The sequence below is a fragment of the Cylas formicarius genome, unplaced genomic scaffold (genome assembly GCF_029955315.1).
Source record: "Cylas formicarius isolate icCylForm1 unplaced genomic scaffold, icCylForm1.1 PGA_scaffold_9__14_contigs__length_23061073, whole genome shotgun sequence".
Classification (NCBI taxonomy): domain Eukaryota; kingdom Metazoa; phylum Arthropoda; class Insecta; order Coleoptera; family Brentidae; genus Cylas; species Cylas formicarius.
Window position 1 is genome coordinate 5,771,997 of NW_026844365.1, and position 26,381 is coordinate 5,798,377.

A 26,381-nucleotide genomic window follows, 5' to 3' on the forward strand; every position below is an offset into this window, starting at 1 on the left:
ATATATATATATATATATATATATATATATATATATATATATATATATATATATATATATATATATATATATATATATATATATATATATATATATATATATATATATATATATATATATATATATATATATATATATATATATATATATATATATATATATATATATATATATATATATATATATATATATATATATATATATATATATATATATATATATATATATATATATATATATATATATACCGCGCTCCGAAAACACTTCGAACACTGGGAGGTTATCAGCGGTGCGTGCGGTATTTATACCCTGCGCCGGAGATGGTATCGGTGCTGCTTGTGCGGGAGGGGAGGTGGCTCCGCCCCCCGAATTGTCGCGTTGTTAATTTCGTAGTTGCGATGTCCCCGTTGGATGCTGCGTATCGCTCTGTTTGATTATCGTTCTGTTCTCCACGTATTGGATAAATGCAGAGCGTCGTCTCTCATATTCAGGTATCCGGACTTTTCTATCTCGATGGCCTCTCGTATAATCCTAGTCTTAAAATCAGGAATATTAGCTATTTGTTTGCAAGTACCGAAATCAATTTTATGGCCTGTCTGATGTTGGTGCTGAAACAAAGCACATGTTGTTTGTTTGTTTCTTATGGCTAAACGATGTTCCTCGAGCCTGGCTGAAATCCTTCTGTTGGTCTGTCCCACATAAGTCAGGCTGCACGATCCGCATGCTACACTGTATACTCCTTGGTTTTCCAGAGTAATTTTTTGTTTTGGGTTTCTTAGTATTGCTCCGATGGTATGGTCAGGTTTATATGCCGTTGATATGTCGTGTTTCCGTAATATTCGGCCGATTTTGTCAGTAACCCCCTTGATGTATGGCAGGACAGCGATCGATCTTCGTTGGGTCTCGTCTTGCACTCTCTGCTGCGGCTGTTGTTGTTTACCGATTGCATTGCTGATGATGCGCCTTTGGTATCCGTTTTGTCGAAGACAGGTACTAATTTTTTTTTCAGTTCTTCATCTCTGTTCCTCTCGTTTGTGAGCCTGAAGGACCGAGCAATTAATGTATTTGCCACTGCCTGTATCTGTGATGGGTGGTGATAAGATTTCGCGTTCAGATATCTATTAGTGTGTGTTGGTTTTCTATAGACAGTGTGTTCCAAATGTCCATCTTCGGTCCTTGTGATGTGCACATCTAAAAAGGGCACACTGTTATCCTCTTCAAATTCTATTGTAAATTGAATCCTTGGGTGAATGGAATTCAGATGATCTAGGAATTTCAAAAGCTCCTCCTTGCCAAAAGGCCATACAACAAATACGTCATCAACGTATCTTGTCCATAGTTTTGGCTTCAGATTTGCCTTCTCTATTGCTTTCTTTTCGAAGTAGATCATGAAGAGGTTGGCAATCACAGGTGAGAGAGATCCATCTCCATCTATTTGTCGGTAAATTTTCCCGTTGTACATAAAGTAAGCGTTTTTCAGGCAATGTCTTGACAGATCCATTATGTATGGCGGAAGATCTTCGTTTTCTTCTATAAGCAAGAGTGCCTCTTCTACCGGAATGCTCGGGTAGAGGGATTTGACATCGAAACTTGCCATAATGTCGTCCTTGTCCATTCTGAGAGAGGAATCTGCCTTTTCCACTATGGGCTGAAGTGCACTGGCCAGATGTTTTTCCAGCTTGCATAATGGTGAGTTAAAGGCGCTTACGATTGGACGCAGGGGAACCCCGTCCTTATGGATCTTTGGGAGCCAGTAGAATTTTGGACAACGACTCGATTTTTCCCTCGGAATAAGTTTCTTCTTTGTATCCTCGTTTATTGATGAATCGAGAATTTTGGACTTAGTCGTTTTTTCCAAATATGTCGTAGGATCTCTGGTGACTAGTTTGTATATTGGGTCGTTCAAAATATCCTCCAATTTTGGACAGTGGTATTTCCTTTGTCTGCTGGCATTATTAGAATATCTTCGTTTTTGTTTAGATTCCTTAAGGCTTGCATTTCTTCTCTGCTTAAGTTTGGTTGCGGTGGTTTTCATTGTCTTAAGACTCTGGCGACATCTTGCCTAATTAACTCCGCATCTTGTTCGTCGAACACTCACACTCGGAGCGCGAGCATTGAAGATGCCAAGTGAGATTTTGGCGAAACGTCTGCAGGATTCCAGTGGATATATATATATATATATATATATATATATATATATATATATATATATATATATATATATATATATATATATATATATATATATATATATATATATATATATATAATAATAAGTTCTATAAAGCAATAAATGTTAGACGTCTGGTTCATAGTAAATGTAGGCGAAAGTGCTAGTAAGACAATATATTGAAACATATATATCACAAATAACCATATAACATTTTATAAATTAAGATAACATCGACATATATAAATATTCCAAGGTACATTTTGTGGTCAATTATAGTATGGTGTGTGTCCCATATTTCATGGTTTTGGCGTGGAAAATATCACAGCCACCTTGGTATTTAACATACAGGGTGATTTTTGAGGGTCCCACTGGCGCAATCAGTTTTCCGAAACCCACAAATTTTGATATACAAACTAAACTTGTGTTTTTTTTTGTATGTATGACTTTTAATAATTTGACTAGGCTTGGTATGAGCTTTTCAAAAATATGTAACACAAAACACACTCGCATATCTTTAATTCGTAATTTTTATTTTAATTTCAATTGAATTAAATTTTGGGCTCATAATTCCTGAAACAACGTTTTGTAGACAATAGATAAGAATCTGCTATACACATACACACAAGTATATTTTATAATAAATTCTGTAATTTGTGTATGGCCCACTCATTTGAAATAACTTTTGGGTGTTAAACGTCTCTGAAAAACTAATAAGAAGCCTAATGATATTATTAAGAGGCATACACGACACAAAACCGACTACGCCTACCCGGTTTTCACATTTTTGATAAGTTAACGTATAACCGACCAAAAAAGGGTGCCAAAAATGGAACATTTTCAAAATTGCCCTGTGTCTAAAAACCACCTCACTCATTTCATTAAGTCATTTCGTTAGATCTTGAAAGCTACAAAAACCAACAAAAAAATGGAACACACTGTACAAGTAGGCTTAGAGATTATTATACTATGAGATAAAAAAAAAGGTTAGCGTTCCAGTTCCTCCTGAATTTCCGACACACTCTTCCCTCTGGTTTCTGGAACGACGAAAACAATAAAAATAATACCTAAAAGAGTGAACACCGAGAACGCGTAGAAAAGGGTGTCTTCCCCGACACTGCGGCAAAGTTCCAAATAAAACTTGGTTAGGATAAAAGCCAAGAACCAATTAAAAGTGCCGGCCATAGAACTGACGAGACTCCTAATTTCGGCCGAGAGGATTTCCGACGAGATCATCCAAGGAATGGGTCCCAAACCTAAAAACCGAAGCCAATTAACGCGGATATTTTTTAGCAATGTTTTCATTTACCCAAAGAAAAGGCTACGACGAAGAGGCAGAGTGCTCCCACAGGCACGAAACCTACAGCCCTAACCAAGTTGGAATCTGAGGCGCATTTTGCTTTAAGGGTTAAGTAGGCGGCCAAAATAAGCGCCGTCAAACTGACCAGAGATAAAGATAAGGTCAGCAGAGGTTTTCTCCCCGCCTTGTCTATAATGACACTTGCGCAGAATGTAGCGACCGCTTGGAATGCACCTATCTAAAAATATGTTAACTTATGCAGCAAATTATATAGGATGCTGGGCATTGCTTCAGGAATAATAGGCTTTCATAAGTTTGCTTGAAGGTTGTAAACCATGATTCGATAAAATTACGAAGGGACTGTCGCACTTCCATTTTTTTTTCATCTATTTATTTTCTAAACGTAAGATTATGTTCTTTGGCGGGCTGAGTTAATACACCTGGGAGAAAGCTTTAAGAAAATAAAAAAAAAACATTTGGAGGAAGACCACAAACTTATATTGGAGAGGATCCATCGAATTTGTGCCAAAATCCAGACTTCAGAAGAGTCATGATGAGAAGAAGCTGCTCAAATCTGAAAAACAAATAAACTAACCAAAGGACTTAACTTCGCCTTTGTGAATAAGCTCCATAGAGAAGTTACAACTGGAATGGCGAGAAATAACAGCAATGGAAAGTCAGAATTGTTTTGGAGAAGAGAACTAAAAGGGCTAAAAGAGGAATAAGTAGACTTACAAGAAGACATGAACATCAAGATCGTCCCAGTGAACAAGCACAATGCCAGTCATCATGGATGTACAATGGACGTCCATGAAATTTTTAGTTAAGAAAGCGAAGAATGGGAAAATATAGGAAACCTACACATACTGGAGAGTATTTAAATTTCAAACACGCACCAATGTCCAGTCTAGAATTAAAATTAGTCTGCACTTGATAACGGGTATTGATACATCAGCAGGAAAACAAAAAAATAAGACAACGGAAGTTTGACAATCTCTTATCATTTCTCCTTAATAATTTTTTCACATCTGTACTATTATGAACTTGTTACCTTAAATGCCGGGCGTGTTTAAATTTTTATTTACGGAAATATGGGGTTTGGATAAAGGCATTAGTAAGACACTTTTCTGATGACTGATTTTTTTTGTATAATTTGCCCTTTTCTCATGAATGAATACTTTGCCATCGCATGCTACATCATATAATACAATCAGTATATTTGGACCCTACCTTTATGCCGAATCGAGATTTTGTTCAGATCAAATCTCAGAAAAGGCTATCAAATAACCCAACGTTGCCAAATCGTCGGGATATATTTGCGGCAATTATTTCATATTAACAGAGATAAATACGTTGGAAAACCTATTCATGTGCTATATTGTACGCATGGTTATGATACATGACTAATCAACAATGCCGTCTACATATGGTGTTATTACTCGAGTTAAAATTCAAATTTTACAATTCGCCTGATTTAATTACATCAGAAAATTTTCCAATGTATCCATTCCAAATAAACTTTTTGAGCATTTTTTTCGGAAACCAGGCGTAACTGTTATAACGAATATTTTTTCCATTTGTTCCAGAATTTCAATTTCAATTTCAATAACACCCTGTATATGTGTAGCCTACTTACTAATAAAGAAAAATGCTTTACATCTCGACAATTTTTCATGACAGATGCTAACAGCCACAGATGAATGAAAAGGGCCCAACATAATACGATTACTGCAGTAATAAGGTTTTTTATACAATCAAGAAATTTTCGTAAAGAAAAAGTCATCCCCAATTTTCAAAATATTTTAAATACTTGAAAAATCGAGCTCATGATATGGAAATTGAGTTTTATTTATCTACTTTATAAGTCAGTTGATGTTGATTTGGGTGTAAACCTACGCAGTGTGCAAGAAAATTAATATCGAAATGGGTGAGAAATTTCTTATCTAATTGAAGCTTTTTTGCGACTTTGCTAGTTCCATATGTTCGTTACATAAATTTTAGTTTCCAAAAATTGTTCACAACATCTATTATTACTATCTAATGACTATCAGCATTTTTTAAAAGTCAAAATGAAGTATGGGGAGGGGGAAAATAGGCCTTTGCTTTAATTCATAGGAATTAATATACAGTATTACCCGTATGTCCATTACTTAAGGGAATTTTTACTATAGCCATAGCTATAGCTAACTATATATAACCAACAAGCGCGACACCTACATTGGAAACTGTAACTAGTTACTATAAATGTAGTAAATGTAGGGACAGAAATTTTGACCCACTGCTTTCATGGATCTGGGATTTTTGAAATAACTTATCTGGAATAAATTTCACCTCTTCTCACGTTATAAAACTTAATAAAACTAAATATAGTGAACTCAACTTTGCTTGGGAAAATTGCAGTATCAACCATTGAGGATATGGTTTCAACCTAATTACTCACCATTATAGTCGCTGTATTTGCATCAAGATTAACCCCAGTGGATTTAATGATATCGCTAGAATACATTACAACAGCATTAATGCCACAAAATTGCTGGAAAAACATAAGCGCAAATGCAATGAGAACTGCTTTCCAAACAGATTTCTTGGTGAAAGTATTTCTAAATGAGATTGTCATTTCTGAGTCTTCCTTAACACTTCCTGAAAGAAAGCAAAGTCAAAAGTACACCAGGGCCATGATTTTAAAATAATTGGAACTTTTAAAAAAATCAGCAGCACATACCTTCAATTTCAAGTAACTCCGCATCAACATTATAGTGTTCACCCCGTAATAGAATGAGACATTTTTTGGCTTCTTCTAGTTGCCCGCGACGAATTAAATGTGTGGGTGACTCTGGTTGGAAAGCAAAAGTCAGACCAAAAATTAAAGGCAACAACGCACAGAACACCGTAAACTACAAAATAGAATTTTGTTTCAATAGCCAACAAATCCCAACAGGCCACATACTTGAAATGGTGAAAAATATTTTCCCACTAAATATGAAACAAATATACCGATTGTTATCATAAGCTGGAAACAACTTCCGAGGGCACCTCGTAGTGTCTTGTGGGCAATTTCTCCATTATATAAGGGAGTTGCAATGCAACACGCTCCCACTGCCATTCCAGTTATTAGTCTAAAAATGATTTTGCCAGAAGCAGATTAAAAAAATTATGTGCGTTTTCGAGAATCATTTCTTAAAAACATTACTTATTATTGCATACCTTCCAAAATACAAGTCGATTGGATTCTTAGCCCAAACAATTAAACTCCAACCAAGCGCAAATGGTATCAAAAGTAACAGCAAAGCCTTCTTGCGACCAACCAAATCACAAATGAAACCAGTGGGGATACACATTGTCATTGCACCAAGAGTAACAAATGAACCAATCCAGCCCATTTGATGGTCATCAATATTTATATTATTGTATTTGCCATGAACTAGATCATTTAGTATTGGTGATGTCCAACCAAGAACTAAACCGGCACTTAATGCGGACAATGACGCTAAAAATGGATTTTTGTGCAGCAAGCAAAAATACTTAACACAATTTGCTACCAGAAAATCCGGCAATTATTTGTCTTGTATTTTTAGGCCGATTGGCATCAACATATCTATCTATATTTCCGATATCCGACACCTGAGTATCCTAAAAAGGGCAAAAACAATTCAACCAAGAAAAAGAAAACACGGAAATACCTACAATATTATCGTAGACCGTTGGTATACAAGGAAGTTTTGGATCAGTTTCTTCCAGAAGGGCATCATTGTCTTGGTTCATATTCAATCTTTCTAATGTTTACTTAATGATATAAACACGTATTGTTTTTATTTTGGTTGACGAAAACCAATTTTCTTAGGTTAGGTTACCTGGTAATTGAAAATTTGTAATTGGGAGGCGGAACTATTGAAGGCATTCACCCAATTTCGAAATTTATCTGATGAGAAAAATGTGTACTGTTACTTCGATCGTATTTAGAAATTTTGTTTTGTCTCTACCTAATAATATTGTTTTAGCAGCGAGATACGTTTTAACCATCGCCACTCAACATGCTCTAACGTCATCGTCATCGTTATCGCTATAAATGATTACTCGCAATTTGTGCGTCGCTGTGCTGTTATCAATATTATTGACCCACAACATTTTAACAATTCGGAGTAATTTATCAAAAGATTTAATCTAGAGCGGTTTATTTTTCGATTGGAAAGATCGTAACCGTCTTTTAACGTTATATTGAATATGAGAATAACATTAATAGACATAATGCGTTAATTCAGAAACTGACTCATATATTTATAAGTAAACCTGTAATTTTGTTTTGGATTTCAATTAAGCAAACCCATACCTATATAGTTATTTAATATCAGATTTTTTTTATAATTAAATACTTGTATTAACTTCTTTAAACTTGATTGCTAATATCGATAATTCATATAAATATGTCACAAGACGTTGACTAAATGCCAGTTGCCTTCTTTTGTCTCTTTCGTGCCTATGTGAAGTTAGCAAATTTGTCAAACTGAAAGGCTTCTTTCTCAACAAAACTTTTACGTAAAATTATCTTTTTAATAGGTAATATAGCGGGTTTTGATTAAAATCACAAATTGTTGCACTAAACATTAGTTTTTAATCACATTTATGTTAGAAACAATGTAAAGTATTACATGATAAAGGAATAAAAAATAAAAAAGAAACGACAAAACTTTCATGATGCATGGAGAACCGGCGATAAACTTATTCTGAAATTGAGTTGTTGACACATCGTCACAACTACCTATGATCCGTGACCGTTACAGTGACACATTTACTAGTGACTTACTCATCACAATCATTTAAATCGTTTGTTAGCATAGACAGACCTCTGCAGAGGGAGTTTCAAAAAATACTAGACTTATTTCTCGACTAAACACATAATGTTAGTTTGGATAATAGCCTCGAGAAAATCTTTATTATTTCTCAAATTGCTGAGAAAATTTAAAAATGACAATATTTTTACTTTGCATTTGTTTCTAAAACAATTATTATTTGATATGATAGTTGATTCTCAAATATGAGGATTGTTTAAAATACTTTATTAATTCAGTTGCTAGAAAAGAGTGTCTTTTTTTATTGAGGTTTGGTAAAAAAAACAAGGAAAATTTTTGTCCAAGAAGTTTAAAATATTGCTATAAAAAAAGTTTCACTCTGCTTCATAAAATATAAAAATAATTTTCAGCGGTAAGTTTTATGACACAATCAAAGGTATTTGTGGTCTAAATTTCGTTTAGGTATTTTAAACCTTTTCTAAAATAATAAAAAGGGCAATTTTTTGAAGCCCCTTTTTCATCTTCTGGAGGAGACGTTTTCGGAGACTTTTTTATTAACCAAACAAAAGTTATTGTTTAATATGAATATTTAATATTAATTTAATGCTAGAGACATATTTAGTGCCATGTCCACTCCTTACGTTTCACAAAAACTTCTCAAAAATGTTTTTCCCAATAATTAAAATATTATAATATATTGTAAGGCAGTTGTTACTACCAATAATATGAAATACTCAATGTTAAATTATCAGACATCAGTAGATACAAAATTATTAAGGAATGCTTTATATTTTATAGAATTTGTTTGTTTTGTTATTACTTCTTTCTTTTAACAAATAATTGAAAAATGTATTTCAAAAATAAAATTGTTTTGGAAATTTCTTTGTTTTTTCAATTCAATGACTAAGCCTAAAAAGACAATACAGAGTTCCCGAGGATGTTTTACACAAACACCAGTGATACTTTCAAATCAAATCAATCAATCAAATCAAATTGAATCAAACATTGTGTTATTGTTGTTTTTGAAACACTCTGTATAGTATTATATAATTATTGCTTCGATTACGAGCAATTTTAGTTCAAGGAAAAGTGAGGCGGCTGGATCGATAACTTATCGAGATCACTTTCGAAGAACGCTCAGTCCTACAAACACTTAAGGAGAATTAGAAGATTGATAACGTCAATTTGTTGCATTCTAAACATTACAAGCTTTTGTCATCCGTTCAAATGCCACTCGCGTTTGTTTTAGCGGTTAAAACAGATTTGACGGCTTATAGAATATAAATCAATCGTCGAGATAGAAAAAATTGTCGTTTCGGAAACTGGCATCATGTGGACGATCCCATTCATCGCATTTTGGGTTCTTTTCTTCGTTACCGTAGAAGGTTACGTAGTTAATCCTGGACCCCTAGTAGTTGCGACCAGAGGCGAAGTATGGCCTAAACCCCAGAGTCAGAATTCGTCGGAAAATTATTTTATACTTAGGCCAAAACAGTTTCAGTTCAAGGTAATAGCTTTAGATTTAAATAAAATATAGGAACATGCGAATATGACATTGAATACGACAAAATCACAGATTTTAATATTAACAACAAATTTTCGAGTTTTTGGGACACTCTGATAGAGGAAGAGATATAAAAAAAAGAAAGATGATTAATAGCTTCCTTCCAGTATTTCATGAGAACTTGACGAACACATCAAACACGACGATATTTTTCGAGCTAAGTTTACATGAACTTATGGGTAAATTTATTGCATCTGCCTGTTCTGCTTGATTGGTATTAAAATAAAGTTTGCCAACTGTAAAAATTAAAATAATTTAAACAATTTAAATGTTAGGTTAACGATGCGAGTTGCGAAATTCTTGAGAACGCATTCGAGAGATACTGGAAAATACTGCAGGAGAACAGCGTTCCTGAGTCGGTTAAGGCATACGCATCGAGAACTCGCGCGTGGCTGCAGGATGTCAGTTTCCTGGGGTACATCGATGAGTTGAACGTCACCCTAAGGGGCAGATGTGAAGATAATGAGTTCCCATCTAACGACGTGGTCGAAGAATGTAAGTAGTGTGGAAATGTTTTTGTTTCATCCCAACTGTTAAACTTGTCTGTGAACTGCCATAACTTTGGAACGCACGCGCGATGAAAATAAACAGGTAGAGATTCATGTCATTCATCTTAGAAAGTTCGTATTACAACCTGTAAATTTTTAATAATTTTTTGTCGTTTTTTTTGTCTTAAATTTGTTCCCATACCTATCTTGAGTGGTTTTCGAGAAATTAATTATTTTATTTATTTTTCCACCAAAACATGGCTTCAATCTTTATTACTGCGACACGGGAGTCAGTGGAAAGTTAAAATACTGGACGAAACTGGATTACTTTGGCATAATTCATCATTCAGGCACAGTTCAATAAAGATTTACTCTTTTTTTTTTCAAAGAAACTTCCACAGGCTACTCTAATACTTTTTACACAACTCCTGGATTCCTACTGTTGGTTTCTGCAGTGTCAGTCAAACTCGGTAAACTTTTTAAGTCACTCGTTTATTAAACACTCGTTCCGCAGCGCTCCGCTCGTGTCAAATAAACTCGTGAGTCAAATGCCGTTTACCGCACTTGTTGCATAATATATTATTGAATAATCAGAATTTCAAACTAACCTTAAAAACTTCTAAGCAACTGTTACGGTTAGAAACTCAGTATAATGTCATGCATAGTATAAGAGGAGAGTTAGAAAGCTGGTTAAAGTTAGCCTAATCCGAAGAATGCAAGCGTTAAAAAGAATCTATTTCCCACGCAAAACAAGACTTCGGCGTCAAATTTTATTTGCACACTTTCAACCCACGTAATTATGGTGCATCGGACCTATTGGTCATTGACTAATACTCCATAACACTTTTTACGATACTGCACTATAATGTAATTTAAGAAGCTGTGTTCGTAACGCCGTCACTAGTTCTCCCAATAAATCCTAAATTACGCAGTGCTTTGACAATAATAGCATCTGTATGGGGCCACAATTCACAGTCCAAAATGACCCCTAAATCTTTAACCACGATAGCATTATTTTATTGTTTAATTTTCAGAAAAGCGGGAGAAACTGGCTTTTATTTCGCCATTTTTGTGTCTGGTAGGCAAATAATTACTTTTGACCAACCCTGTATACTGTAGAACTGATTTAGTTATTAAGAAGTTCTGGCCGATACTTCATTTAAAACTTCGATGTTGATGCTACTTTTCGAAGTAGCGGCAAAAATATTTTAGAGCAACCGCTGACCTTGAAACATCCCGCATATATCAGAGGTTTAAAAATTGAAATTGATTTCAATATTAACAGATTCTGGTGCACGAGTACTCCCGTTACTATCTTTGTCGTTAATCAATTGTCAATTATTTGCGAGATTCGATATTTAGGATGACACGAATTTATTTATACGAGGGTCACTTGAAAAGTTTTAGACCTAACGATGATACGAGACATTTTTTCTTTTTTTTAATTTTTCTACACAATCTTGTAATTCGATATAATTCTCCCAGTGATCTCTCTAAACCGTCCAAACAGTACCCAGCGTTTTTCTCCTCAAAACAGCTGAAGGTGATTGCCTCCTCATTTGACGAAAATCTTTGTCTTCCGACCCCAATTTTCGGATGAGGGAATAAAAAGAAGTCGCTTGGGGCTAGATCTTGTGAGTAGATGTAGTATAAGTTGTCTTGTATAACATTTTATACTCAATATGTTCCATTTGCCCAAAAAGACTCACATCGACTAATTCAAACGACTCTCAACTAATAACCAACGGCTGAAACCAAACCAAATAGCTAAAACTTCGGTAAGTAACTATCAAGAGTTGCACAACTACGGTCATTAACTAGTGCCACCATCTTCAGGGTGGGGACGGAAACTTTTCCAGTGACCCTCGTACAGTGGGTCCAGCGCTATAATAAAAGTGGCGAAGTTTTATCATTTTATGTGATTTTAGGTTACTAAATGCCGCGGACTTGTAAAAATTCCTCAGATTGTTTTTGCTACATTTGTGGGGAATAAATACTAAAACCACAACGACATGTCATGACCGATCTAGTTAAAACAGCTTATAAGCTATATTTTGGATTTTCTATCGATGAGCGAGATAAAAGTTGGTTGCCAAAAGTATGCTGCAATAGCTGCTCAAGAACGTTGAGAGGTTGGCTTGAAGAAAGTCACAAATCCATGCCGTTTTCAATGCCAATGATTTGGAGTGAGTCTCAAAATCATAAGAATGATTGCTATTTCTGCATGACATCTACACGAGGATTCTCGAAAAAAAATAGAGATAGGATTGTTTATCCGAACTTCCTATCTACAAAGAGACCAATTCCTCGTGAGAAAGACACTCCACCTCCAGTTCCACCAGTTAATGAGGAGGCTGAAAATAAAAATATTTCAGGTCTACAATCTCAATCGAGTTTTGTTAATATAATTTAGGATTTTTTACTGTAAAACTCAAGGCGCCACATTTTTTTATTTCCTTATAATAATTGATACTTTAATAATATTGTTTTTTGAAGAAATAAATACTAAATTAAAAACCAACGTGTGGTACTTATTTGTATATCAGATTCCGTGTTTAGAGCATAAAATAAGATGAATTCATGCATGAAAACAAGGAGAGAAAAAAAATTTTTTTTTTGCAGACCAGTGTAATCTGTTTGAGAGGTTCGACCTTGACTCATGCAGAATTCTATCCTTTCAAAATAATTAATACAGAATGTGTTTCCTATGTGATTTTAGATACCTTGCAAATAGCTAAGGGCAATTTTGAGCTGAGTGCGACTACAATATGGGGTGTACTCCGAGGCTTGGAAACATTTTCCCAATTGTCTTACTACTCCAAGGATGAGGAATACGTAAGCAAAGTGATACTATTTCTTGTCAAAAACAAGACGTAAGCATTATTAAATATTCTAATTAAAAACGATATCTCCAAGCTGCGAGTCAACGCTACAATCATAGTTGACTATCCACGATTCAAATATAGAGGGTTGTTGCTGGACACATCGAGGCACTTCATTCCTTTGAACCTTGTCAAGTTGACATTAGACGCCATGTCGTATAATAAACTGAACGTCTTCCATTGGCATATCGTCGATGATCAAAGTTTCCCCTATGTCAGTCGAACGTTTCCAGAACTTAGGTAAGCCAGTTAATTAATTGGGCGTGAAAGACTAATTATGTATATGAAATTGCTAGCAGCTCCAAATAAGTGACAATTAACTGTATGCCCAAATAACAAATGATAACTTTTTTCGAAATCGTGTGTGTTTCTTTGAACCGTCAATTTCACTAGAAAGTATTTTTATTAACACAATTTCTAAACACCTTTGTAATTCAATATTCACATACCATTCATAATTTGTTTTTTATTTTCACTGACATAGTCAAAACATACTTCCAGGCGCTACTATTTATATAATCACCTCTTTTTTGTTATTTTCATCTCCGATTTTTTTTCAACACTACCATTTCATTTAATTCGGGCGAACTGAGAGTCGTAATTTTTTATTCCCAATGCCTTTTCTCAAATGAATTTTAAAATATTCTTCCTCGCTAGCAAACAGTACTTGCTGGCTCAATAAAAATATATTTTTCTACTCCCTCTTGTAAAATACATAATTACACACGGATGCATGCACGTGATTTTTTTGTCCCACGGATCCGAGCTCTGAGTGAAATTATCCGTGTTGTTTCCTTTTACTACACTTATGAAATGAACAATAAATGCAAATAAGCATTTTTATGATATTAAAAATTATGAATATTTATGTGATATTCAATAAAGGCAGGCCTATTTCTTTACAATTTTTTTAAAATTTCGAAAAAAAGGAGAGAGAAGGGAGAGAGATAAGAGAGAGAGAGAGGAGAGAGAGAGAGAGGAGAGAGAGAGAGGAGAGAGAAAGGAGAGCGAGAGGTGAGAGAGAGGTGAGAGAGGAGGGAGAGAGGAGTGAGAGAGAGGAGTGAGAGAGAGGAGTGAGAGAGAGGAGAGAGAGAGAGAGTAATGAGAGAGAGAGGGGGTGGGAGAGAGAGGAGGGAGAGAGAGAGAGGAAAGAGAGAGAGAGAGGAGAGAGAGGGAGAGGAGAGAGAGAGAGGAGAGAGAGAGAGAGGAGACAGAGAGATTCATCAACAATAGTATTAGTATTACTAAATAGTATTATAGTAGACCGCGGAAATTTCTTTGAAAAATCAATAATTTTTTAACTATACCACAGACCTATTGGTGTAAATATAAATTTAACAAGATAATCAAATAGTAAATTGCAAAACATAAAAATTTTACAGTGACAAAATATTATTTCCTATTTAAAAAAAAAAACGTTTAAATACAATGAATATATCAACGATAGAGTTGGTACATTCTGGTAATATCAACTTGCACAACATACAATTCGTAAATTCTTAAACTATTCCTTGCAGTTATAAAAACAATTAATGTTTTTCGAAATTCCTCAAGACACGTGTCTGGAAACATAATTTTAAGAATGGAAGAACTTCGCTCAACATACATGACTCAACCAGGAGATATAATAATTTTCACCCACTTTTTTTGACCAATTTCGGACGTAAACAAAGACACCACAACAATAATAAAAATAAATATTGCACCAAGGGTCTAATGAATTTTTATTTATTTCATTTAGCGAACAAGGCGCATATAATCCACACACTCACGTCTACAACCCTGACGATGTGCAGACCGTAATTGAATACGGAAGACAGAGAGGTATCAGAGTTCTTCCGGAGTTTGACACTCCCGGTAAGTCAAGAGTTTCGCTTTTAGTTTTTGGTATCGATAGGCGACCTCAGTATCAAATCTTGGCATCGAACGATAAACAAAAAATGTTTGCTCTTCACTGATGACGTTAATGATCACTTGAAAGGATAACGATGCCACGATGTTGTCAACAAACTTATTTATTGATGCGCAAAATGGCAAAAATTCTACGAAACAAAGTGCAACGTTCAGGTCGGCATTCGGATAAGGATTCAGAATTCATCTGAGCGAATCCTGAACTCTTCCGAACACCTCAAGCAACGGACATTTTAAATTGACTGCTTCACCATCCGCCTTACTCACCAGATCATGTGAAAACTTTTGCTTCGAATGAGGAGGCAATCACCTTCGAGAACAATTATTTTGCTGAAAAAAACGCTGGGTACTATTTGGTCAGGCATAGTATAGGAAGTGTAATGCAGAGTATGTAGAAAAATAAAAAAAGCAACGGAGAAAAAATGTCTTGTATCATTATTGGGTCGGAAATTTTTCAGTGGCAATATAACCTTGACTGTTCAACGATGCCTCCAAGTGAGAAAATTCAGTATACAGATTTTTTCCGTTAAAACTAACAAATTTGTCTGATGGTCCTATTTCAATATGACCCCACGGTTTAGACAAATTTAATGTTCCAAATGGTCAATTATATTATTATGAGTATTGTATATAAAAAGCAATTTTTTGGTGGAGTTACTTTCGTCCGTAATAATATTTCAATTTTTTTAACTCATCGCTAGGACATACGAGATCATGGGGGGTGTCGCATCCCGAACTGCTAAGTCCGTGCTACGTCGACGACCACGGCAGGATCTACGAAACAGGAAACTACGGCCCAATCGATCCCACCAGAAACGAGACATACCCGTTCATTCAGAAACTATTTGCGGAAGTCAGAGAAGTGTTTCAGGACAAGTTTATCCATCTTGGCGGGGACGAAGTTGAATTTGAATGTTGGTAAGTATTGATAGTAGATGTTGAAGACCCATGTGGGGATTCATAACTATTATTTGGTGATTTTTTGTTGTTGTTTTTTTGATTAGTCGAAGAATTAGTAGAGTAATCGGGAGATAGATGGCTATAGTTTTAACAAATAGGTTTTTGTGAAATCCGCTTATATTTATATCGTCGAAAGCATATTAACCCTAGTATTCCAAATTAAAGTTAATTTGAAAAGAAATATCGGATTATCAACTAAAAATCATAATTTAGAAAATGTGTGCTATAACCATCTATACCGTATTAGTTTTCCTTTTTGTTTTCTTTGATGCTTTCTTATTTTCAATTTTCAAAATGGATTCATTTTTGTAGTTTTTCTTGGGGTTTTCCCTATTTCTCTGTGCGGTATGTCAAATGTTCCGGTGAACAGTTATTTTTTCTGGAGCAAGTGACACGTCAGACAAGATTTTGGAGGGATTTGTTGTATCATCTTCTTTTCTACTAGTAGATGGTTGTGTTGCTCGATTATCTCTTTGCAATTCTTCTCGCTTCTTCTGAACTGAGGACCGCGATGTTGTTTGAAAATCTGATAGATAGAAGCCTTACCCCAACCCAAACTGAGTAACTCCCCAAACGGCATGCTTCATACTTTGAGTGATTTGAAGAAACTTCTATCTAAATGTTGCCGATAGTCGAGAATCAAGGATTTTCCGGTAGAGATAGGCATAAAATGTTCCCACGTGCTGTTTACCATTCCAATAACTAACTTTTTTATTAATGGAAATTTTGGACTATTAGGCACTTCTTTAAGGAAATGCAGTTCTGCGGTTCTCTACAGTTGCTGTTTTAACCATTAAATGTTTGTCAAAAATCGAGTCCATTTTGCTAGTTCTAGTTTAAACTGTTAAAACGCTCCATTTAAGACCACCTTGTACATAATGCCTGCGTAAAAAGTCTTCATATTGAGTTCTTTTTGAGTTCTTGTTTTCTCCCAACACCACCTATCACTCATTAATTCGATTCACGTCTCATCGATAAAAAGAATGGATCTCTATTGAGATAATAGCTACTCTGATGCTCTCTTGCTCAATCTAATCGTTTTCGTTTCAAGTATGCGTCTTCTATGCAATCCAGCGATTGCGATCTCATGGTTCCAGATCTAGTTCCTTGACCATATCTGGAAATAGAATTTTTAATGTTTAGCCTGGCAACAGTCTGTTGTCAATAAAGACATTTTCTTCATACAGCAACTACATATACAATTTTGTACTAATTATTGTTTATGATTTCCTTTTGAAAGAAAATAACAAAGCACACAAAAATAATTTTACCTCATAGTGTAGCATAGAAAAGATAACGGGTAGCGTTCCATGATTAGGGAGAATAACCCAACCATCGAGAGATTCATGCAAAAGAACAACATAACCACGTACGAAGAATTGGAGAGTTATTACATCAAGAAGGTTATCGATATGGTCGACGATATTGGGTTCGACTCCATCGTATGGGAAGAAGTATTCGTCAACGGGGTCCAGACCCCGAACAACACGATCATCCACGTCTGGAGGGACAATTGGATGGACACGATGTACGCGGTCACCAAAGCTGGAAAGAACGCCATCCTGTCCGCCTGTTGGTACCTGGATCATTTGGAAACTGGAGGCGACTGGGAGAAATACTATTTGTGCGAACCGTACAACTATGGAGGCAGCGCGGCTCAAAATAAGCTTATCATTGGAGGTATTTAAGATTAGCCAATTTTGGTAACTGCGTAGATCATAGATTTCAAATACATTTATTCAATAGAATTGTGCCTGACATTTTCATGAAGCAAATTCCGTTATACGAGTGCTGACTGATATGATATACAGGGTGTCAGAAGTTGATATCTTTGAAATGGATGGTAGCCGGTGGTAGTGATGCACAGGTGTATGACATGTATAGCCTAAAATTATTTTCATGTGTATAATATATATGTTACACTCTGTAATGTAAATATCCCGAAATTAATGCATTTCTCGCACATAGTTGGAACACTCAGTCTAAAGTAGAGCGATTGTATTAAGGCGATCGGTTAAGTCGTAGTTTCGGTGATTTCCCGCGAAAAATAGAAAAGTTTATCAAAAAGAAAGTCGTGAATAACCTTTGTCAAAGTACTTTGCAATTCATATAATTTTTCAATACTGGCACGAATGTTAAGAAATATAAAAGTTGTGGTTTCATACAAAAAAAACATAACCTTAGTTTGTAATCGTACATCCGCTATCTTTTTTGAATTGGATTTTAAGATTTTGATAACATTTCTGTTTTAGTTATTTTTGGCCAGCCACGGTTTTACTAAGTTTTGCTTAGTGTTCTTTAAAATATTGGTTGACTCCAAATTTTATCTCAACAATTTTAATTAGCCTAATTTTTATGTACAGCTAGTTACATAAAAAAAGTGATACGCCTTGAAAATTCCACTTTATATACTTTTTACACAACTTCTCGATTCCTCCTGTGTCGGTTTTTGCTGAGTGTAAATTGCTGACGTTTCGCCAATTATCCTGTTGCCTTCTTCAGAACTTGACTGAAATTGACTCGTATTTTACTACGTACCAACTTATATATTGTTTGAGGGGGGCGGAGCTATAGATGAGTCTACAGATTCTCGGATTTTTCCTTGATAGACTACGTGCAATCTACTAAAATTTGATATCTGGTATTTCTCTGAGTCCAGTTAATATTTTTCGTCCAGTCTTTCCAAATGTATTCTTTCCCGCAATGCTCGTGTCCGAAACGGAATTTGGTTTTTGACGGATCGAATATGTTCATAGATTTTTGTGGTAACTCTGGTTTTGACGTTATATTCCATAAGAACTTTTGAATCATGTGATCACTGATGTTTTGAATGTGTGGGGATGCTTTCCGATTCACTGTCTTTGGAAGGTTGTGGTGAAGTGTATTTGGTGATGGAACACTTAATATCTTTAATGTGCAAATTATGTAATTATGTAAATGTATTGACACAGGTGTATTTCCGTCGCTGTTTAAGATTTCGAGAGTAGTTCCAATCCATAAGGCAGGTGATATAAATGATGCTAACAACTACTTACACAACACGCTAACACAACTTTGTTCGGAAAAGTTTTTGAGATCTTACTAAAAGATCAGCTAACTTCTTTATTAATAAGATCGAATGTCTTTGTGCTGGTCAGTTTGGATTTAGGGGAGGGTGTTCGACGATCCAAGCAGTGTCTAAAGTTGTGAGTTGTATAGTTGAGGGCCTCGAGGGGGGTGAACTAGTTGGTTTGACCTTGAGTGATCTCTCCAGGGCCTTCGACTGTGTTTCTCACCAGCTTCTTATTAAAAAGCTATACAGATATGGTATACGAGGTCTGCCCTTAGATCTTATAGCGTCCTACTTGCAGGGCCGACAGCAGTTTGTAGAAGACTAAGATTACCGTTCATCACTTGAATCAGTAGTAAGCGGGGTGCCCCAAGGTTCCGTCCTGGGCCCGCTACTATTTACAATCTACATAAATGACCTTTATCATTTCTTGGCCCCCAATCAGTGCGTGATGTTTGCCGACGATACATCCTTCACTACATCTGCTAAGAGTATCGAGGAGTTGTCCGTTAGGGTTGGCATGTTGGAGGACAGGGCTAATGTCTGGTTCGAAAATAATTATCTTAAATTAAATTTAGACAAGACCCAGAGTATTGTGTTTTCCTCCAATTGCTTGGTAAATAGTGGACAGTCCGTCAAGTTGCTTGGCATTAGGATCGATGATAGACTAAATTGGAAACAACATATCTCAAACCTGAAAAATAGATTGTCCAGCAACATATTCGTTCTTCGACGACTGAGAGATAGGAACAAGGACTCTGCTTATGGTCTATTTTTCTTTGTTGCATTCACACTTATGCTATGGCACGGTACTGTGGGGTGATTCGTCAGCTGCTGTGGAGATTTTTAGAATGCAGAAAAGGGCTATTCGAATCGTTGCTAATATAGGATATAGGGACCATTGTCAACCTTATTTTAAAAAATTCAAAGTGGTGCCCCTTCCTTGCATCTATATATACTACCAGTTATTAGAGATACAGAGAACGAAAGGAAACTTTAGCGCTAATTCCGATTGCCATGCCTATTAAACTCGTTCGGGGGATCTCCTTAGACAGCCTAGGTTTAGACTGAGGAAGTCTGAGAACAACTCATTGAACCTGAAATCGTATAATGTTTTGCCAGGTACTGTGAAAAAGATGAGCAATAACATACTATTAAAGAATTCCTACAACGTCATTGTTTTTACTCCCTGCGAGCATACATTGACACTATCACTGGTATCGATGCGCTATAAAACTGTATAGTACTGTCTAATTTCGTTTGTATTAGATGTGTGTTTTTATGTTATTTATTAATTTGATTTTATTGCGCTTGAATATCACTTCTGACTTGCTACAATTGTCCCTTTTGTACGAAACGTAGTCAATAAATGAATCTATCTATCTATTTATTAGGGAGAAGAGTAGAGGTAAGGTGTTTTAATTCTGTGTTCCGTGACCGGACTGAGATAGTTTTACGGTTCTGTAATGCGATAATGCTTTAAAGTGGGCACAGGCTTTTGTAAATATAGTGACCCATTGTTCTATTGATAAGAATAGCCTCCCATTTTTACCAATATAAAATTAGACCTAACAGGAGGAATCCAGAAAATTTGTAAATAGTAATAAAATGGCGTTTTATTTGGAAAGTTTGACATGTCCGAGTATATTAAAATTAGTAAAGATTTGCGGTTATCGAAATCAACAGAGATGGATAAAAGACGACTCACCACATGGCTAGTGTGAGCAAATTTTGCAGAAACTTTGGGCCTATGTATCTTTTTTTAATGTCTGTCTAAGACTAAGAATCGTAAACCTAATAGGATTGCCTAATCCGCCAAATCTGTCCGTAAATGCAATGCGAAAACTCTCGCTGGCTGTGACGTAGTTTACTATGTAAATGACCTGAGTTTTGATGGACTTTGAGTATTTTGAGTAGCTAATATAGCATTTTGTTTGGATAATCACTCGTTGTTTTCATTTGGTGTCAACATTAAATCGTTTTAGGTAGTGTAAAAATACGATACGAAAAAAACGATTTACTGGTAAAACTTTGTGTTTTACGGCCTTCCACCATTTTAAATATACAAAAATCAACAAATACCTATAAACTAGAAAGCCCTATTTTTGGATATATTAAAGAACATATTAAAAAACAAAAAATGTATGAGGCATGCATAACAACTGTTTATAGGTGGTACGTAATAATAATATGTATTTATATGTACCCTCGTATGTGCATATACTTAAATCTTTATTTTACCATTTTACCATACTTTCTAATTTTTTTTCTGCGGGTACCATCTTGCAAAGATTTTCTTTTTAGACTAACGTTCATACGAATTATTGTTCTCAGCTTACAACAATCTCGTAACTAAACTAAATGGTAATTCTTTTTCTGTTTTAAGTATTTTTTTTTTTGCTAAGTTTTTTACCACTCCTTACACTTTTCGAAACGAATCGCCATGATGGGATTCAAAATAAAAGTTATATTATATTTATTAATTTTTTTCAAAAAATGATCAGAAGGCTTTATAAGAACCCCATATGATAACTGTTGTACCCAAGAGGGAATGCTGTAATCTCCTAAATTGAGGATATCTGTTTTGTGTTTTTTAGCTAAGTAGACAACAAATCCATATACTTAGCTTTATAATTTATTATTTGGGGTTCAGAGATGGGTTCTGGCCGGGGTTCTGGTATGGATTCTGGAGATGTTGCTAAAAGCTCAGACAATACCTGCTGAGCTTCTTTTTTGGCATTTTTGCAATGAAGTCTTTTTGATATAGATAATCCTGCTTCTGTTGGTGGCTTCTGGTTAAATAATAATAGGGCGGGAACAGCTGTTTTATTTTAGAATATTTTTTAAAGGTAAACCTAAAATTTAGATTTTGTGGTGAATTTAATGTGTTACTCAAGACAAAAAAAACCTAATAACTCATTTTGTAAGTCTCTTTCGTAATCATTTTCAGTAAAATGGACTGAGCAGACATAGCTTTAATCTGGATTAGGTTTGTCCTCTCTTCTACTCGTTCCGAATAGTTCGGGATACTAGATCTTTCCCTTTGGGAAAGCGATGAACACTACATTTTCGAGAACTTACTTTTTCATCAAAATAGTTGTTATCGCCCATCTTGTTCCAGGATACCTAACTATTTTTTGATATAACTTATCCCACTGAAAAAGGTAAAAGACATGTATTTCTTACCTTTACCTATATTATTATTATGTGTAATATTTTGAGCTTACCTCCTAACTAATAACACCGCTAATAAGCAGCCCGAACACAAAACTTGTAAGTCTTTTTTTAAGGTTAAAAATACTGTTTTTCTCAGTTCTCACCACTCAAGCACATACAATTTTAAGGTATTTGTTAAACCTTAAAACCACTCTTTTGTCCAAGTTTTTTTTACAGAAATACAATTAACACAACATACAACGGTTTAATACGCCCTCAAATGCATTGACAGAATACAAAAAATCGTTAGAGGACTTCGCCTACGTCACAAGCGACCACGTGTGATCGATAATTTTGGCGCACGTATGTCTTATTGGATTCGGCAATCCTATTAGGTTTATGATTCTTGACGTCTGTCGTTTCCCAACTAATGTATCTCGTTGCCGGTATGGGGTCGCCTTTCAAATTATGTATCTCAAATTTTAGGAGAAGCGTGCATGTGGGGTGAGACGATAAATGAATACAACGTAATCCCAAGGGTGTGGCCAAGGGCATCGGCAGTCGCCGAGAGGTTGTGGTCGAGTAGTTTCGTATTCGACTCGATAGAGGCCGCCAAGAGACTCGAAGAGCAAACTTGCAGGATGAATAGAAGAGGTATAACGGCGCAACCGCCCAATGGACCCGGCTTTTGTGAATGATTTATTACGCATAGTGTATTATGGATCAAAAGAAAAATGAATTCAATAAAATTTATTCCGAATCTAGTTTTTTTCAATTGTAATGGTAATGAGTCTTTTTAACCCTATAGCACCTAAATGATGAATTTTATGAAAATATTTTTGTTCCATTCGTTTATAACGAAGAGGTTGTCGTTTATTTCTTATACCAAAAATAAGTTTCATAACGGCCAGAAGTATATTTTTACCCAAAAACGCCCCCTTCATATCAGTGCGAAAACTAGTATTTTGTTAGAAAAATTCAAATATCGGAAAGAATATTAGGCTTGGGTATGTATTCCCATGAATTAAAAAATTGAAGAATTTTAAAAGAAATTAAAACTAAGGTGTTTAAAAATGTATATTTTAGCTTTTTTGAGTAACTCTGTATACTTTCAAATAGTTTGAGATTGTGCATAATAACAATCTTTACAATTTTTGTGGGATAATGCACTTTACTCTATCGTTGGCTTACCCTGTACTTTATTTACTTTAAAGTTGGCAGCAATGGATTTTTACTTTAAATATGTAATTTTCTTGAATTCAATTTTATTTTACTCTTCCTAAAACCAAAGTGCCATTTATTTTGAGCACTTTAAAACATAATTTTGATGAAAACTTGAAAATTAAAAGTATACGTAACAATTTGGCATACCTCAATGTGAATATGGGCCTTCAAATAATATTAAACGCCTTGCGAACGTTTACAACAGCTAGCCCAGGGGGCAACATTAAAAAAATATATTAAGTTTAATAGGCCAAGTGAATGTGAATACAATTTTTGAAGTTCTGAAGTTTCCACGAGATGGCGTAATTCTTATCTTGAATTTGAAAAGCTGTTTCCTTTAAAATTTACTTATATTAATGATACTTGCATAATGGCTTAATAGATTTTTCTAGGACCTTTCCTGGACTATTGATGAGACATGATTGTCTTTGAATACATTGCTACCAGATCGCGTTTTCTGACACAATGGCGAATTTTTTCATGTCAATACTCAAGAAGTATATTAGAAAGAAAGAAATATACCTGGCCCATTCCTGCCTTGTTTAAGAATAAATTTTTTGTTATTGGTTTTGTCCAACAACAAAAGGTAATGAACATCTTTAAAGTTTAATTAGGGACGGCCCGTCGAAAGCTATAAAAACGCACGAGATTCCTAAATATTTGATAAATGCATGTGGTAATATTGTCTTTAAGGAGCTACAGGTGTAGTGGAATACGGCAGTGGCGTGCAGTAAAATGTATTACAGGGTAGGCAAGAGAAAAAAAAAAACGCCTCCGGCGAAAAATTTTTGGGGTGCCACACCCTAATTATGTTTTCCCATAAAGGACATAAAAATAGTGCGTATAGTAGGCAACAGAACCAAAAAAACGAAAAACTCAAAAGAAACGCATGTATTACATACAGCACAACACAACACACAACACAATACATTATTATGTACAATGTAGGTGGATATATTATAAAATTTACTTAATATTTTGTTGTCGTGAATACAACCGCAAAGCCACTTATAGTTCTCGTAAAACTTAACATTAAAATACCTGGTTGTTTTTTTTTTGCTGTTGACATAACTTTAAATTGGGCTTCGGTCGTCCCACTTGTTGTTTGTTGGCCAGGATTCTAAAAATATCAAAATATATAGGGTGTTTCATTTAAAATTTTACAAATAATGTCGGTCCAGCACTTATTGAACACCCTTTAAACATAAAAAATAAATCATTTTAAAATTTAATTTAAACCATAAAACTTTTGTATAAACTTTTTTTCTTCTAAAACCAGTAGTTCCTCCGAAAAGGAACACGCCCTTAATAAAGTGCCCACACCGTACAAAAAATATTCTTAATTGAGATGCTTCGTGTATAAAAATCTATCTATCCAGGCCGTTCAAAAATCGAGCTAAGCAGTTCCTTGAATACGGAATTACAAGTCAACACTGGATCAAATTCTCACTTTAACCCAAGTAGGCCGTGATTTTGCAGTCACAAACGGAAATACGGATGAGTTAAAAATGGATTAACAATACAGATGATCGATTTCAGTAGACGTGAAATACATCGGTGAAGAAGTGACTGCGTGGGAAGTACAAAACACATGGTTAATGAAAATCATACACCGATCAAGTGCTGGAAAGACGAAAATGTTAAAACTCGAAAACGTACTTACTTTCTCTGGTTATCTTGCTAACATTTTAATTGACTGTGACTTTGTTGTTTTTAGAGATGGCGGGATAGTAGATAAGTTTTTTTGTAAGTGACGTTTAAAACTATCAAATATCTGTCATATAAGCCTACGTCATAGTTTTTTTTAAATATTCCCATTACAATGATGTAGCACGCTTCATATTTTAGTCACCTCGTTTTTGACAAATCGGCAAAAATAGGAAATTTTCATATAATTTCAAACAGTGCCGTGACTGACTGCAACAACGATAATTATTTGCAAATTAAAGTAGAACAAAAACACTAAAAATGATAAGACACTCTAAAGTGAAAAGTTCCTTAACCGTTCCAAAAACTGCTGTATGTGACCACCATTTTCCTGAACACATTTCTCATACACTCTAATTGTATGATGTATTGCATTTAGTATTAGTTTCCGCATAGTCTCTTAACTGATTGATTGCCTCTGAAATCCTTTCCCGAAGTTCCACTATATTATTACAAGAAGTTCTGTGCACGTGATTTTTTATGTGCCCCCAAAAGACAAAAATCCGTTAAAGTCAAGTTGGGGCTGTTGGCTGGCCAATCCACAGTTCCGCCATTCGCTATCCAACCCGAGGGATATTCCATGTGAAGAAAATGTTTGGCTTGCACAACATTGTGAGGAGTGGCACCGTCTTGCTGTCACGTAATCAGCGCTGATCTTCTATATATGAGAGTTGCAAATAATAATCTCCAGTTAAATTTTGATCTATGAATATCGGACCCAAGATATGCCTATCTATGACACCACGCCATACATTAATTGATTGGTACCACTGGGTTTTTATTTCGTGCATTTGTCTAGAATGATTTTGCCTATTACAGCCCTTCCCCGTAGTGAACGAACTTTCATCAGTCCATAAAATATTTTCAAAAAATTGTTATTCGCTTTATGTCTATTTAAAAAATTCAAATAAAACTGCATCTTCCTTTCACACACATTCTTTCTGCCCACACCAAAAACAATTTTTTAAAAAAAGTGGCTCAGATCACTCAGGTCTCTGATTTATTTATTTATTTATATTTAACAATTATACAGGGGGTTTATTAAAGATATGTACCGAACTTGAGGGCTTCTTCGTGGAGAGTAATCGTATTTTATTCTTATATACCGTTTTTTTCTTTCATGTTGTTTATATTTTGTTATTTGTCGCCATTCTGTAATTCTATAATTTGTTGGTAATGTATA

At 35.0% G+C, this 26,381-nt stretch overlaps 2 protein-coding genes across 2 annotated transcripts; one reads left to right on the forward strand and one right to left on the reverse strand.

The window, feature by feature from the left end:
• Positions 1-2,337: 2,337 nt before the first annotated feature.
• LOC132707269 (facilitated trehalose transporter Tret1-like) lies at positions 2,338-7,481 on the reverse strand. Its single transcript, XM_060679059.1, has 8 exons — positions 7,155-7,481; positions 7,010-7,100; positions 6,675-6,957; positions 6,418-6,586; positions 6,193-6,364; positions 5,911-6,110; positions 3,480-3,708; positions 2,338-3,426 (listed from the first exon to the last, which is right to left on the reverse strand). The coding sequence occupies exons 1-8, from the start codon at positions 7,230-7,232 to the stop codon at positions 3,158-3,160; spliced, it is 1,491 nt and encodes a 496-aa protein (XP_060535042.1). The 5' UTR covers positions 7,233-7,481; the 3' UTR covers positions 2,338-3,157.
• A 1,923-nt stretch (positions 7,482-9,404) lies between these two features.
• Positions 9,405-23,021, forward strand: LOC132707268 (beta-hexosaminidase subunit alpha-like). The gene is made up of 8 exons (XM_060679058.1): positions 9,405-9,764; positions 10,097-10,316; positions 13,029-13,144; positions 13,226-13,431; positions 14,933-15,048; positions 15,804-16,020; positions 17,381-17,742; positions 22,754-23,021. The coding sequence occupies exons 1-8, from the start codon at positions 9,588-9,590 to the stop codon at positions 22,963-22,965; spliced, it is 1,626 nt and encodes a 541-aa protein (XP_060535041.1). The 5' UTR covers positions 9,405-9,587; the 3' UTR covers positions 22,966-23,021.
• Positions 23,022-26,381: the final 3,360 nt, after the last annotated feature.